The sequence below is a fragment of the Mauremys mutica genome, chromosome 1 (assembly GCF_020497125.1).
Source record: "Mauremys mutica isolate MM-2020 ecotype Southern chromosome 1, ASM2049712v1, whole genome shotgun sequence".
NCBI classification, from domain to species: Eukaryota; Metazoa; Chordata; order Testudines; family Geoemydidae; genus Mauremys; species Mauremys mutica.
The window spans coordinates 202,664,247-202,681,371 of NC_059072.1; the positions used below are offsets into that span (position 1 = coordinate 202,664,247).

Sequence of the window (17,125 nt, forward strand, 5' to 3'; positions counted from 1 at the left end):
AACTGTATCCTTTTTTAAAGAGCCCTGTGATGAAAATGAATTCTAATCCTGCAGAGCCTTTCAGGATGGTGAATATGGCAGCCACTTATTTCTTTAAATAAAAACCCATATAAGGCTAAAGTTTAAATATACTCCTTTAAAAAAACACATTTAAATGCCTCCAACTGGTGGCTTTCTTGCCCACCATCTTGCAATCTTTAACGAAGAAATGCCCACAGCCACTTTCAAAACATGTCTTATGTAAAACCATGATGACTGGCCAGGACCATTTCTGTAGCTAAAACCATGGGAACTCTGTACAAGTTAAAATAACGGTAAGGGTTGCATTTGTGTGCATGTTATATTTTAATTAGCAAATCTTGTCTATAGGTACTGCAAAATTATCAGAAAGGGCATGATTTCGCATGTGTGCTACAAACAGGTTACTCTGCGGGGTAAATCAGGTCAGGATGAAGTGTTGTCTTTTACTGTGCATTTCCTTCTTAACGGCCTAAGTACACCCTGTCCATGAAGTAGCTGTAGCCTTAACATGTTTGAAAATAGTACTTGACTAATATTTTAATTACTCTTCATCTTTCTGGGGTTTTTTTTGTAGGTAATGCAAGGCAGTCCTCTTATTAATGATCCAGCCATCATAATGTATTCATCTGCACTTGCATGTCCCACTTTACTTCCTGCATTTTCAAGCTCCAAAGATCAAAGTCCGGTGCATTCCACATTTAATGTGCAAACTGGAAATAAAACGGCATGTAAAAGTCCTAATCCTTGTTCTGCAAAGAATGGATCAGTGGAAATATCCTCTGAAACTTTAGGAGCATCATACTCTGATCAAGTCCGAGTAGCGCAGCCATCAGGGATTTCTGGAAGTACTGCTCAGAACATACAGCTGAACCAAAGACAGCTAAATGATCCAGCATCAGCTACGCAGTTGGGAGCTGTTTGGCACTCTAACAAGAAGGCACTTTCAAAAGCACTTGATAATATCATAGAGCGTATAACGGCTATATTTCCACACTATACAAGGTAATACTGTTTTAAAAGGTCTTTTTTTCTTTACTTCTAATGTACTGCGTTTCTTGACAGGGAGTGAGTCTCCTCATATTTTAGCTGGGAGTAGGTTATGCTCTTGGGTGATTTTTCTCCCTATTTGGGGTTTATCTTTCCATTAATCTTGTAAAATGTTCAGCTGAAGGAGAATTCTCTGCGGGTACATGAGGCTAAATTTAATAGCATTTGAGTCTAAAGGGGTTAGGAATGGGGCAGCATACTTGGTGAGGTGTGCAGGATGCAGCCCACTCTGAGGTGACATGATAGCTGCTAAGGTGTGCAATACAGAGGATCTTCCTTTAGACTTCACAAGGTGAGTGGGATGTGGCATTTGATTATACCTAGCCACATGCTCCAGATTATGGAATTTATGTATGCTATTACCAATTTGCTGCTAGTTTGCAGCACCTCCAAGTCCTGACAAAGGTGACGGGTCCACCTCACCCCCAATCTTCTTTCCTCTCTCATTAAGTGAGGAAATTCTGTAACCAGGACCCTTACGTTATTGATAGAAAGTTATGATTACACTGTCAGGTACACATTCTTAACTTTGCTCCCTTTTGTGTTTATACATTGACAGTCTAAAGTGTTATATTGTTTTTAAACACAATGCAATGCTACCCCAATTTTCTACATTACGTGCTACTGTGCCTGTCAGAGTCCATTAGTCTATTAGTAGCTGCAAATAAATAATCTTGGTAACAAATGTATGTGTGTAATGTGCTAATCTAAAGAAAATAACCCCAGCAACAGACTTTATGGCAGATGCCTCAGTGGATGCAGTGAGATTCTCAGCTAGTGCCATGGAATCACATCTAACTGTGCCCTGGACTACAGATGCCTACTCCAAACAAATTCTTTGCTCACTCAAATACACAGGTTGTCTCTTGTCTGGAGAAAAACTGGAATAAGTTGTGGCAGTTAGCACTTCCAAACCAAAACAGTCCCTCCCCACATAGTGTGTTGAGAAGGAACTACAAGCGCAGTAATATGCAGAAATACTCCTTAAAATTTTCCATTTCTCGGGAGAATGGTCTCTATTGACCACAGACAAATGGGAGAGAAATAGAGAGTTGTGACTACTCTCTGAGGGCCTCACCCATCCCTTCTTCATCCACTCCTCCATCTCAAGCAACCCCATCAAACCTGAACTGGTGATAAATGAACATTCTGGATGTAGGAGCAACAGAAAGGTTCTTAGGGCTATCCTCCATATTTTTCGTCATCCAGAATTTTAAGGGAGAGGATCGCAGCATAGGAATGTCAGCCATCTTGGACCTCAGACTCAACAAATGGTGGAAGAACACAAATTCCAGAGGGAGACCCTAGCCTTGACTGTCACATCTCTGTCCCCACGGGACGTCCTTGCCTCTGAACCTTCTATTTCTTGTTACCTCTGAAATCAGCTATAATTTATTTTTTAACATTGCAACTATTTCCTTGAGTCAGCCCATTGTGATTAAAACATCTAGCTGCTTGTGTTTAATTATTTCAGATTGGTGTTATATGATAAGAGCAGTGAAAACCTGACAGAATGGTATCTAGAAGTGTGTCTACTAAAGTGCATTTAAGAATGTCAACCTCTCTCTCTTCTCCCTTTTCTTTTTTTTTTTTTTTAAAGAGGGCCACTACTATGAATCTAAAAGCAGGGATCGGCAACCTTTGGCCCACGGTCCACCAGGGTAAGCACCCTGGTGAGCCGGGCCAATTTGTTTACCTGCCGTGTCTGCAGATTTGGCCGATCATGGCTCCCACTGTCCACGGTTCGCCGCTCCAGGCCAATGGGGGCTGCGGGAAGCCACACAGGCCGAGGGATGTGCTGGCCGCCGCTTCCCGCCGCCCCCATTGGCCTGGAGCGGCAAACAGCAGCCAGGGGGAGCTGCGATCAGCTCAACCTGCAGACGCGGCAGGGAAACAAACTGGCCCAGCCCGCCAGGGGGCTTACCCTGGCGGGCTGCGTGTCAAAGGTTGCTGATCCCTGATCTAAAGCCTTTAAGCAAAGGCTTTTTTTTTTAAACTAACTGTGCTGACTGAATCACAATGGAAACTGTTGTAAAACTCTGTTCTTTACCTTTTTTCCCCGTGCAGCTTTGATCTTACTAACTTCATAAAAGAAGTACAAATTAAAAATGGAAACAAACTTTCAGGATTGAGCTCAGATGAAATCCTTACCCAAGTGACAGAACTCATTCTGGACCATCAGAATAAGAAAAAGGTACATGGCAGATGTCAGACTTTTTGCACCGTAATTGATTAAAACGGTGACACAAAGCTGAAGAGGATACTGAATGTTCTTTAGCAAATGCATGGCATAATGCTTGATGATGATAAAAATTTCCTTTGCAATACTTCTGTAGGCTCCGACCTCAGCAAAGAGAACTGAAAACCCAGCATCCTGTGCTGTAACTCAGACTCTGAAAGTAGCCAAGTCTGCTGTGGGAAATGTGTCTAGCCTATCCAAGGCAAGGCCTTCCTATAAAACTGCTGCAAACAAAACAACTCAACCATCACAGCCAACCCACCAGCCGTGGAGACTTGTTGGAGGACCATCACGATCAAAATGGATAAAATCAAATGATTCTACTGTAAGTTTTCTTTACTCTTCCACTACATTTAAATATATATATGTATTCCAGGCATCAGCAGTCTTTGGCATGTGGCTCACCAGGGTAAGCACCCTGGTGGGCCAGGCTGGTTTGTTTACCTGCCCCGTCCACAGGTCCGTCCGATCGCGGCTCCCACTGGCCGCGGTTTGCTGCTCCAGGCCAATGGGAGCTGCTGGAAGCGGTGCGGGCCGAGGGACGTACTGGCTGCCACTTCCTGCAGCTCCCATTGGCCTGGAGCAGTGAACCGCAGCCAGTGGGAGCTGCGATCGGCCGAACCTGCGGAAGTGGCAGGTAAACAAACTGGCCCAAGCCCGCCAGGGGGCTTACCCTGGCAAGCCGCGTGCCAAAGGTTGCCGATGCCTGATGTATTCAATCGATATATCAAAGCACAAGAAGGCAATTTTATGATGTGCTACTCCATGGTTTTTAATTAAGTCAAGGTATTCTAGCTTACAAAAAAAATTCAATTAAGAAATCAAAACTTTTATATTTTAAAAAAAGAAAATCTGTATTATTTGCTTCACTAATGTTCTTAGAAGATACTTTATTAAATATCTTCATTAGTCAGATGAGATCTTGGTGCATTGCAGTAATTAACAAGACAGCCTGTAAATACTTGGCAGTAAATGCAGCACAGCTTTGTTATACACACACATCAGATCCAATGAGGGATGCCTTTTTTTTTTACATGCCTGTTGCTTTAGGCACTGTAAGCCAATTCTCTGAGTGTTCCCTGTCTTCAGAGCAGAGAACTGGAAAGTCTCTCCGTGTTCTGCTCCTGGCTGTGCCACTAACTTGCTGTAGAACTTCAGACAAGTCATTCACGCTCTTTCTGCGTCAATATACTCATCTGTAAAATGGTGATGGGTACCCTATTTGATATCTTCCCTACCAAGTGCTTTGAAATACTTATTATTCACTTTCCTAGCCTCTACTTTTAGAAGCATAATGTATGTAACAGCACTATCAGGTGTAATAGTGTATGAGGATTTATTTTAAATCTCATTCTGCCTTCTCAAATCACCTTTATCTGAGGTGTTTGCAAATAAAAATGGGAGATGGGATTCCCAGACTTTCAATCACTAAACTTTGCCTTTTCGTAAAAATTTCATGGCTCTGTCTTCAAAAGCATTCCGTAATGGTGTCTCAGCAGGGCTGGCTCCAGGGTTTTTGCCGCCCCAAGTGGCAGGAAAAAACAAAACCAAAAAAGCCGCGATTGGCGGCACCGGCACTTCGGCGGTCCGTCCTTCCCTCCGAGAGGGACCAAGGGACCCGCTGAAGAGCTGGATGTGCCGGCCCTTCCCCTTGGCCGCCCCAAGCACCTGCTTGCTGCGCTGGTGCCTGGAGCCGGCCCTGTGTCTCAGCTTCAGTAGCATCACTTGCATTAACTTACTTGGAAATACTGCTGTTTTTCTGCTTTTAAAAAAGAGAGGAGGAATGGGTTTGTTTACAATAGGTTGTAAGCTCTTCAGGGCAGGATCTATGCCTGTTTTATGTTTGGAAGGCACTCAACCCACTGTGTTAGAACTAGATGACTATACTTGATTTTTTTTTTAAGTAGTTGCTAACCTTACATGAAATATATATTTAAATTATTTTATCTCTAGACATCTGATGATGATCCCTGCATAATATGCCATGAGGAGCTAAGCCAGGAAGATGTGTGTGTGCTAGAATGTGGACACAGTTTTCACAGATGGGTACGGGTTAATTTTTTTTATATTCTCATACTATTTACCTGGTGTAAAAATATTTTGAGTTACAGATCTCCTCCCTTTTCAAACCCCCCCCCCCCAGTTTTATAGTATTCAACATGGATATTAAAGTAGCAATTCATATATTGGTTTTTATTGTATCCCTTGTAATAACTCATTGTATGTTTGAGAATATTTCTCTTTTGTATTTTCAGTTGGCAAAATTTTCTTGTATTTTAGAGAGTTAGACACTAACATGGTTTTGTTAAACTACCATTTAAGCTTAAAAATAAAGCTGACTGCAACCCTTCTATTCAAAGTTTCATAAAATTACTAATTAATTACATCTTTCTGCATCACTTCAAAAAACTAAAGTGCTATAGAAATGCTAAGGTCATTAGTAAGGCTATGATTCTGTCATGGACATTTTTAGTAAAAGTCAGACAGGTCATGGGCAATTAACAAAAATTCACAGAAGCTGCGACCTGTCCCTGACTTTTACTAAAAATGTTCATAACAAAAAGGAGAGAGGAGGGTCCGGCACCCTACCCTGCTGTGGCTGGGAGCTGTGGCCCCTGCCCCATGGCTGGGAGAGACCCCCACCTGCAGCAGCTGGGGAGCTACCAGGAGATCCCCTGTGGGGACTGTGGAGTTTCTGGGGGATTCCCCATACTGTGGGCGCCCCCGCCACTCCAGGGAAGGTGGGGTAGCCTGCAGCTCCCAGCCGCTGTGGGCTGAAGTCACGGAGGTCTGCAGAAATCATGGATTCCTCTGCAACCTCCAGGACCAAAGTGTAGCCTTACTCATTAGCAATCAAACTCCAGACCTGCAATAGGAACACAAGCTTCATTGCCAGTATTTTGTTAAAAGGGTAGGCACCCATGAAAATAGCTACATCTATAGTAAGTTCTTACAGTAAGGAAGAATCAAAATTGTATACAAAAGTACATTATCTACTGATATGTAGGACTTTATTAAAGTTGATGATTGAAAAGCTGCCCATGTGCACTTCATTATCTTTGTTTGTTTGTTTTGTTTCCAAGCCTTAAAAATAAGTGTAATAAAAGTAATTGTATAATTTGGTGTACACCAGAAATTGGTTTTAAAAAACCCATAGTCTGTGTAGCATCATGGAACCAGAGGCTGTATTTTTTCCAACACCAAATCTTAACTTATGGTTGAATGCTTTGGAAAACGACCTATTTTTAAATAATGTATTTTTGTTAGTATTTATCACTAAGTTGAAAACTCTTAGTATAGCTGAAATTAACTAAAGGTTTCTGACATTTCTCTTGCCATCTTTTACAGTGTATTGGAACCTGGCTTAAAACACAAAGTACATGCCCAACATGTCGAGTTCATGCTCTATTACCTGAAGATTTCCCTAAACTTCCTGGACGAAACCGACATGCTTAAATCTTGCCTTATTAATATTAGGATTAGCAAGAAGATGCAATTCATATTAGTAGCTGCAAATAAATAATCTTGGTAACAAATGTATGTGTGTAATGTGCTGCCTAGAAACATAAGCGAAATCCTGGCTCTGTTGAAGTCAATGAAGCCAGAATTTCACTGTTTTTTCTAGGTCATGAGAAATAAATACTATCATTTTTATGCCAATTAAAATGTAGAAGAAAAAAATCAAACCAGTTATTTAATACTGAAAATGCTGGCTTTTCCCCTGATTACTGGCCAAATGGATGTGTATATTAACACACCATAGGCTATCTTGAAGAGGATTTTATGTCGCTTTCTTTTAGATAATTATCCAGTTCATATATTTAAACTGAACAGAATGTGTATCAGGGTAAAATATGGGGTATTTATTTTAAAGGGATACCTAAGCCACGTAGGCCACCAAATACACCTTCCTCCAGGGAAGGCCTATGTGCTTCATCCCTGGAAGATAAAGAGTGAGCTCTCTTGAGAATTCAAGCCAAAGGTTATATAGTTACATAAACAGCTAGTAAGGAACATAATTTTTGGGACCTAAAAAAAAAAAGGGGGACAGTATTTAAGTTCTCTACCTGTAAAACGTCAGGATCAGATACCATTTGACTCCAAATTTAGTATTTGTAAAAATTTGTCCTTTTATTAAAAAAAAAAAGACTTCAGCTGATGTTTACATGAAAAAGAAATCAAAATTTCAATTAGCTCATTTTATTAACATTCTCCTGCAAAGTTGGACTACAAACATTACCGTGTTGCTTCAGTGTAAAAAATAAATACTAACTTTTTTCCAGCTTGGTCAGTCAAAAGAAATTAAAGAGCTTAAGTAGGATCTTTTAAAACTTCAGTTTTAATTAGCTGTGCTGTTTGTAAGATTATTTTAAAATATTTTTTTTAAAAATAAGATTAAAATCTATAAGTTTTCTATGTATACACAAAGTAGTGATTGTAGTTAAATGCTTCAAATCACAACTTGTTCAGAACCCATATCATAACTGTTGGGTTTTTTTCTACAGATAATGTTTCCACACTAATGTTGTTTTTGTATGAACCACAATCTTAAGTATTTTGAATTGGACTAGATTATTTTATATTTTGAATAACCACTATTATGTGTTAACATTTTCTGATTGTAGACCTCCAAGTGAATGATTTATTCACTTTTATCATGTTTATTTTTACTCTAACTCACTAAAGGGTTTTTGTTAAAGTGATGTAAGAACTTTCATCTTCAAAAAATAACTTTTACAGTTAGAGGAAAATGTATCAAGTATCATCATTAGTATTTAAATTTAAATTGTATTCTGTGCATGGACACTGGCTTATCTCTTGTTCTCTGATATGTATGGGGTAAATGCATCTGGAAAATTAGATTTGTTACATTACTTTTTATTGAACCAGTCTAAAATGTTTATCTGAACTAAGTTTAGTGTTGGTCTTTTTGAATTGTCCCCTCAAACACAACAAAGTGCTTGCAATTGGGGCACTTTTAAAAACATCTGCTCAGAACTGCCTCTACTGGCCTAATATTTTGCATTAGTCTTGTAGCATTTTCTTCAAGTTTTGAAGATCAAGAGGTAAGATCTGTTAATTGCTGAGTAACTTGCCATAGCAACCTGAAGACCAAAACTAGGTTACATACCACTAAACATTTCACACTCTGAAAATGCCGAGTATTAAAGTTGACTGGTTACATGAAATAAAATGTCTAATGTAACATAATCCTCTCCCACACACAGCCTATTTATACTTATTTTGAATTTTTTTGTTAAATCTACCTTGTAATCAATTTAGTATGTTTAATTTTAAATTGAGGCTTGTGATCAAGTAAAATTATTTCTCTGTCTAAAATGTGTGGGTTCTTTGTATAAGTGAGTGTGTTTTACATATGTAACTATGAACTAAGTTATTACTTCCACTGATTAGGAACTCGCATCTTATCTAAACATAACTTAGATTACGCCTAAGAAAGGAAATCTTGTCTCCCAATCTATGACTTTGCCACAAAACGAGTTTAAAATTTTGTGTACAACAGGGGTATCATAGGTGATACTGATGTGGAAATATGGAGGTAAGCTAAGGTCCTGAGAAATCAGAAGATCACTGGGAAATATCAGCTAGAGTTCTATCGACTTTTTTTTCTTTGGCTGAGATCTAGTATTACTCTGGATGTCCTGATGTGCCCATGCCCCCACCCCCAAACAACATGAAAGAATAAAGGAGCAGGGCCAACTACCTCTTACTTCCTTCTTACCACCCTGGCAGTGAGACAGAACTTGGGCTCTACCCACCTTATTAGAGTAGTTACTTAGTTGTTAGTTAGCTTGTTATTTTTATATTGCCAGTGGGCAAAATTAAACAAAACAATATAATTAACAACAAATTAAGTACAGTTCTCCATACAGAGGCCTTAGACCTCATGGCAGAACTTAAATCTCTGTTTTAAATCTTGTCCCAACTGTGGCATTTCTATGTCTCTTAATGACTGGCACACTAGGTGCCTTTTTGGTTTTGAGTATATCCTAGATCATTGTTCTATCTGACACTGCTGCTTGACGTGGACTCAGAATGCAAGGGATGCCCACTTAAAGCTTTCTATTGGAGCGCCCAACACCACCTGCCTCAGACTCTGAAAAGAGAGAGGTGGCCAAGGACAAACCCCCAAGCAGTCTATTAATGTTAGCACTCCTGTGAACTGTGCTTCTGCCTTGAGCTCGTGGGCTGCCTCCTTGACCAGAAACTTCAAATCTCAGTAACTGACAACTGAAGAGCACAACAGGCCTCCTTGATGCAGTTGACCTTGGTCTGGGGGAGGATGCTCCAAAGACAAGCCTAAACATAAGTCACCTTCTCCAGTACTTATGAAACCAAGAAATGAGGCACCATTCTTCAAGTGCTTGCTTATGTGTATTCCACAGTAGGTGTGCGTGCTCATCCCATGCACCGGTGCTGGAAGTTTCCCTTAGCAGTACCTGTACGGTGAGCACTGCTGCGACCCCTGGAGTGGTGCCTCTATAGTGCTATAAGGGGAGCCGTGCACTCCCCCCAACTCAGTTCCTTCTTGCCACCAGTGATGGTGCATCAGAACTACCTGCTCCAGCTTTGCTGCAGCTCATCCCAGAACTTGTTTCGTTGTTAGTACCTGTGTTAGTTCAATAAAAGTTCCAGTTTAGTTAGTGTTCCCGCCCACTCTGGCGGGCCTCAGAGTTCTCCCAGGCCTGGGACAAACTGGACAAGGGCCTCTCGGTTCCGGTGCCGGTGATCACCACACTACAATGGTGGTCCTGCCCGGCCAATATACTCCAGGGAATTCTCTTCCAGGACCTGACCCTGTCACTAGACCTAGTGTCCAACGCCTCGGACTTGGGCAGGGGGGGGGGCCCACCTAGGAAACTCTTAGACCTAAGGAATGTCCCTTCACATGAACTCAGGGCGATACGCTTAGGCTGTGGGACATTCAGTTCACAGCTACATGGCAAGGTGGTCAGAGTACTCATGGACAACACCACCGCAACATTTTACATCAACAGGCAAGGTGGGACGCCGTCCTCGGCCCTCTGCTGGGAAGCCCTCAACCTCTGGAAGTTTTGTATAGCCCACGACATCTCCCTGAAGGCCTTCCACCTGCCGGGCATCAACAACACAGAGGCTGATCGCCTGAGCAGGGTTTTCTCCCGAATGGTCGCTCCACGCGGAGGTCACGCACCAGCTCATCCGAGAATGGGGCACTCCCAAAGTAGACCTGTTTGCGACCAGGCAGAACCACCATTGCTACAGGGTCTGTTCCAGGGCAGGTGTGGGGAGGAAAACGATCTCAGACGCCTTCTTCCTGTCAGGGTCAGGCCAACTTCTTTATGCTTTTCCCGTTTCCCCTCATTGCCAAGGTCCTGGAGAAAGTAAAAACAAACAAGGCATGTGTCGTCCTAATCACCCCAGCTTGATCCCGGCAGCATTGGTACAGGACCCTCCTAGGCTTACTCATGGCCTCTCCCCGGCTGTTGCCGCTCCACCAGGACATCCTCTCCCAGGACCAGGGCCACCTCCTCCACCCCAATCTGGACACTCTCTGTCTGACAGCCTGGCTGATCAATGGCTAAATGCCGATATGAGAGGGTGTTCAGAGGGGGTCAGGCTTGTCCTCCTCGAAACTAGGAAGCCATCCACGTGCCAGACCTACCTGGCAAAATGGTCCCGGTTCTCCAGGTGGGCGGGCGAGCAGGGTGTTTCCCCATCTGCCCCACTCCAGCTTGTCCTTGAGTACCTCCTTTTCCTTGGAACTCAAGGCCTGGCCCCTTCCTCTGTCAGGGTGCACCTGGCAGCTATTTCGGCATTCCCTCCACCATCACTGGGTGTTTCCTCAAAGGGCTAGACCAGTCCTTCCCTTATGCTAGAACCGCTGTCCCTCAGTGGGATCTAAACTTGGTGCTGTCCTACCTCCCGGGGCCCCCGTTCAAGCCCCTGGCCACATGCTTGTGGTCTCATCTTTCCTGGAAGGTAGCCTTCCTTGTGGCCATCATGTCAGCCCGGCAGGTCTCAGTTTAGGGCCCTGACCTGCGACCCCCCCCCATACAGTCCTTCACAAAAGACAAGGTTCAGCTCTGCCCACACCCTGCATTCCTCTCCAAGGTGGTCTCCGCCTTTCACATGAACCAGGCCATCTTCCTATCTGTCCTCTGCCTCTAAGCCGCACGCTTTTAACGTGGAACGCCGCCTCCATACCTTTTATCTGGAGCGGATTAAGCCATTCCATAGGTGTTCACAACCGTTTGTTGCCTTGGCAGAGCACATGAAGGGCCAACCAATCTCCACCCAGCGACTGTCTCGGTGGATCACTTTGTGCATCTGGACATGCTACGACCTAGCAGGGGGTTCCCGCACTGCCTATCATAAAGGTTCACGCCAAGAGCGCAGGCCTCATCGGCTGCCTTTGTGGCCCATGTCCCTATCCAGGACACCTGTAGGGCCACTACCTGGTCCTCAGTGCACACATTCACCAGAGATGATGCTGTTTTCGGTAGGGCTGTGCTTCAGCCAGGGAATCTGAACTCCTACCCACCTATCAGACACAGCTTGCAATCACCTACTGTGGAATACACATGAGCAAGCACTCGAAGAAGAAAGGACAGTTACCTGTTCTGTAACTGGTGTTCTTCGAGATGTGTTGCTCATGTCTATTCCACATCCCGTCCTCCTTCCCCTCTGGCGGAGTTGGTCCGGCAAGAAGGAACTGAGGGTGGGGGGAGTGCGTGGCTCCCCTTATAGTGCACTATAGAGGTGCCACTCCAGGGGTCGCAGCAGTGCTCCCCCTACAGGTACTGCTAAGAGAAAAACTTCTGGCACTGGTGCACATGGCGAGCACGCACACCTACTGTGGAATAGACATGAGCAACATCTCGAACGCCAGTTACGGAACAGATAACTGTCCTTTTCTTGGACTAATCTCAGGCTTCACCATCAAAAAGTAGTAAACAACCCAGACTGGGTCCCTCCAACGCCTCAACACTGACCATGTACTGAGTGACTCCAGTATCATCCAGCTCTGCAGACCACAGTCCCTTTGGTACACACTTCTAAGCACCAGCACTTTGTATAGATACTCTCTATACCTATGTCCTCAGCACTGAGTTTTCCAGCACTGACCTTCTGAAGCCCAGCATCTCCCACAATTACAATATGTATGGGTTACTGCCTTCGTGGCTGCAGTTTCCAGAGGCAGCTCAGAGCTGTAGTCCAACCTGTTCAAGTCATGCCCCCCTCTGCAGCTTACTGCCAGATCTTCTGCAGGCAAGTGACTGTTCACTTTGCTCCCAACTTTACCCATTTTTTCAGGCTGTAGCATGCAACATTTCTTCTCCTGGAGTAGTTGTGCAGTGGGGTGATAGCCCCCACTTCAGGCATGGCAGAGCTGATGTGCAAACATCAAGCTAAATCCACGCAGTGGTCTATTTGTGAGGAAGCTTTTACAGGCTCTTTTTGGAAGGCAAATTATGCCCTGCCTTCCAACCGACCCTTGCACTGCTGGGGGGGGGGGGGGCTGCATTGGACAGGCTCGTTGGGTTCCCACCCTGTCCCCAAGAAGCTGCAATTCCAACCCAGAGAAGCGTAATCCAGTGTTGCTGAGCAGACCAGGGAGAGATTCCAAGGACAAGGAGGACTTTGTCCAACCAGCTTGGACAGAACAGCACCAGAAGGAAAAAAAATCTAAGGGGCTCCAGCTCCCAACCCCCACACACATCCTAGAATTCCCTGGGGAGAGAAGCAGGGCTCGTACTCAGCTCCCCCTTTTCCCAGCTCCAACGGGAATTCTAGCAATGAACCCCAATTCCCTGGGCAGGGGGAGAGGGACCCTGAGAGAGAGATCCAGAGGGCTCAAGGTACCATACAAAGCAAGCTGCAACCACCTGTGGCCTGACCATAGCAGGGCAGCAACACTAGCAAACTGGACCGAAAAGCACAAAAAGGAAAAAGCAATGGCATTTAAAAACAAAAAACTAAGATTTGTCCTCTGCCTCAACCACCACCACCTCCACTGAGAGAGGGGAGCACTCAGATTCAGCCTCTGAGCAGGGCATTTAAAAAAAAAATGCAACAAAGTTGTTCCACCCCCATGTGCAAACAGGTTGTATCCACATTTCAGATCCAACCTGAGCCAGGCACACACTGCACGGACAAGCTTAAAGGCAAATACCTGTCTTCCAAATCTGAGACAGACAGAAGTCCCAAGGTACCCATCCATGAGGACATAATCGGAGGAATTGGAAATATCTGACCAGAGTAAGCGCATAAATAGGCACACACTCGTATCTAAATTGCAAGCACCACAAAAATGCCATTACAGATATATCAGGGTTTCTCAAACGTCATTGCACCATGACCCCTTTCTGACAACAAAAATTACTACACAACCCCAGGATGGGGGTATTGAGCTGGCCCAAGCCCTGCTGCTGGAGGTGGGGAGGGCCAAAGGTCAGGTCCCACGGCCCCAGGCAAGGGTGGGATGGAGGAGGCAAAGCCAAAACCCCAGGGCTTCAGCCCCACGCAGGGTGCCTGTAACCTGAGCCCCACTGCCCAGGGCTGAAGCCTTTGGGCTCAGGCTTCAGCTTCAGGCCTGGGCAGTGGGGCTTGGGCTTCGGCCCCAGCAAGTCTAACGCCAGCCCTGGTGACGCCATTAAAACAGAGTTGCAACCCACTTGGGGTCCCGACCCACAGTTTGAGAATCACTAAGAGATACCAACAGTCAATGCTGCAGCAGTATCTCTAGGAAAAGGTATGGTAATACCATCTGAAGAGGATTTATTTCCCAAAGCTCTAACTTAGAAAGGTAGAAGCCATCCTCAGAAGGGACTTGGAGGCTTCATCAGCCACCCTTAGAGCATTCCTGCTTTCAAGAGCTGCAACATCCTGGCTGGATGACCTTAAAGCCATAAAGGACAGATCATCCTGACTTCTGGCCTACACTTTGAAAATTTCCCTTGCAACAGCCTTTGTGGCAGATGCTTCAGTGGATGCAATGGGATTTTCAATGAGGGCCATGGCATCCAGCTTAGCAGTCGTATGCCACAACTGGTTTCATCCCTAGAATCTCTCCACTCACTCCAAAGAAATTCTTGCTCATCTAAATTCACAAGCTCACTTCTTGCTGGGGAAAAACTAGACAACATTGTGGCAGAAAGTGCTGCCAAACCAAAACAGCAGAGTTACGGATACTACCTCAAACTAAGGACTTCATCCCATCCTGTCTTCATCCACTCCCCCATCTCAAATGACCTCCATTAAATGTGAGCTGCTGTTAATGAAATCTCACATCTCCAGGACACAGGAACAACAGAAAGGGTTCCTTCAGAGGCAAGATTCCTAAGACAATACTCCAATTTCTTCGCTGTCCAGAAGTGGGTGGTGGTGGTATATTGTTTGAGCCATCCAGGATCTCAAGTGGCTCAACAAATGGATGAAGATGACAAGATTTTGGATGGGACTTGCTTACTTCTGTGATTCTAGCAGATGCACATTCCTATATGGCCATGTAACCACAGACTACTGAGATTCACATACATCATGACTTGCTATCAGTACCAAATGCTACCCTCTGGCCATTTGTTGGCCCCCAGGGTCTTTACCAAGATGTTGGTGCTGGTAATAGCCAAACTCAGGATTCAGAGCACTCACTGTATGCCCTCCTGGATGACATTTTGATCAGAGCTTTGACCCAAGCAGCGGCACACTGTGCCACAGTCTGGATGCTGGATCTGCTTCAAGCACATCAATTTGTGATAAACACCAAGAAGAGCTCCTGGTCTTCCTCCATAAAGAGAGTTCATCTGGGAGCACTGCTGTAGCAAAAGGTCTACCCATGACTGGACAGATTCCACAAGATTCAGAACTTGATATCCATGTTGGTAAAGTGTGCAAGGCCAACCCTAATTGGATGGACCAGGCAGTTTTGGAACTCTGATCTGGTGAGCCTGTCAACGCAGTCCTCTTTCCAGTTACCTGCCACACCCAACAGTCTTGCAGAACTAGTCAGATTCTGCACCCAGTCCTCAGCATCATATCATTACATCTGGCAGCCTGGGTGCTGGCTGTTTAACTGGAATTCAGAACATTCTGGTGCTAAGCAGGACAGCCTCAACTAGATTGCCGTAAAGCTAAGTGAGTTAGCCAGATTAAAATCCTTCTGTGCTTATTAGAGCATACTCCACTACAGTGCAGGCAACCTATATGGTCAAGTTTTAGTACTATCCTGGCTTCTGAAATCTGTAGGGTGGCTACGTGGAGCTCAGTCCACACTTTTACCCAACACCATTCCTTAGTTAAGGCTTCTAGATCAGATGCCAACTTTAGTAGTGCTGTTCAACAATCCTTGTTTAAATAGGCCTCCTAGTAACCAACTCCAAGCAAGGCAGTAACTGTTGGAAGGTCACCATAAGTGGGATCTCTGTGGACAGACAGTCAAAGGAGAAAATGGCTCCTTATATTGCAGTAACTTTGGTTCTTCGAGATGTCTTGTCCACGTGAATTTCATGACCTGCCCTCGTTCCTTGCTACTACAGAATTCTACAAACTTGGGAGAGAGGAACTAAAGGGTTGTTGCACCAGTAGGGGGAACACGGACATCCAGGCCACAGATGCAGCCCCAATGGACACTCCTGGCCAAATGAATCCAGCCTTGCATTCATGAGGGTCATGTGCACCAGGAATGAAATCTATGTGGACAGCACATGTTAAAGAACTACAGTTGCTGTAAAGTAACACAACTGTTCTTCCCTAAATTTTGTAAAACTTTGTGACCTGTTGGCTGAGGCTTTTGCCCTGGTTGGTATTTTCCTATTCCTTCCTGATAATGTTCTCAACAGATAACTGTAGGAGAAGGACAGTCTCCAGTTTGCATTAGGATGCCAGGTATTTCCCCATTGGCTTCCTGCTGCTGTATCCTTTTCAGGTTCCATTTCAACCTTGGCCACTATTGTTCTACACATTGTCAAATTTGACAATGAGAATGAGAAATTTCTTACCTGATAATTTTCTTTCTGCTAGCAGCTTTTGTACTCATTCATAAAAATGGGTAATGCATCTGACCTGTGGAATTTGGAAGTAGTCTTGTGTTGTTGCTTTCAAGTTCCAGAAATTAGCCACTGCCTTTCAACTCAGGCTCCCACAGGAGCTCTTCCAAAGCTGTAGAAACACTCCATTAACAGATAAGCATTGACAATGACTTGAAGTTACATTAAACCTAAAAACAATTAGATATGTCTCCCTTTAAAGAAAAATTGGAGTTATGTCTGTACAATGTGTGAATTCTGATTGATATCGTGAAATTGTATTATGAAAATCTTGCTGTATAATGAATGCCTGTATGTATGTGGATCCGCCATTGTACACACCAGCCTGGGACAATGGGAATACTTAAGAATAACGATGATACTTAACCCTCACAAAGCTTATGCTATAAAGCAGCTCAAGCCTTCGAAATCCAGTCTAGTTTTACTCCTTTGAAATCGGGTGAGGTAGGAGCAATGGAAGGTGACTAAGGCTACGTCTACACTACCCGCCGTATCGGCGGGTAGCGATCGATTTTTCAGGGATCGATATATCGCGTCTCATCTAGACGCGATATATCGATCCCCGAACGCGCTTATATCGATTCTGGAACTCCACCACCGCGAATGGCGGTGGCGGCGTCGATATGGAGAGCCCCGGAGATCGATCCCGCGCCGTGAGGACGGGTAAGTTATCGATATAAGATACTTCGACTTCAGCTACGTTATTCACGTAGCTGAAGTTGCGTATCTTATATCGATTTTTCCCCTTAGTGTAGACCAGCCCTGACTA

General features: G+C 44.3%; 1 protein-coding gene across 2 annotated transcripts in view; it reads left to right on the forward strand.

The window, feature by feature from the left end:
- Positions 1-9,018, forward strand: part of TTC3 (tetratricopeptide repeat domain 3) — a 150,647-nt gene extending 141,629 nt beyond the window's left edge. For both annotated transcript variants that reach the window (XM_045002449.1, XM_045002450.1), the window contains exons 42-46: positions 596-1,023; positions 3,136-3,262; positions 3,405-3,632; positions 5,261-5,353; positions 6,656-9,018. In XM_045002449.1, the coding sequence (XP_044858384.1) occupies positions 596-1,023; positions 3,136-3,262; positions 3,405-3,632; positions 5,261-5,353; positions 6,656-6,763 (984 nt within the window). In that variant the 3' untranslated portion in view covers positions 6,764-9,018. The remainder of the gene's footprint in view (positions 1-595; positions 1,024-3,135; positions 3,263-3,404; positions 3,633-5,260; positions 5,354-6,655) is intronic.
- Positions 9,019-17,125: the final 8,107 nt, after the last annotated feature.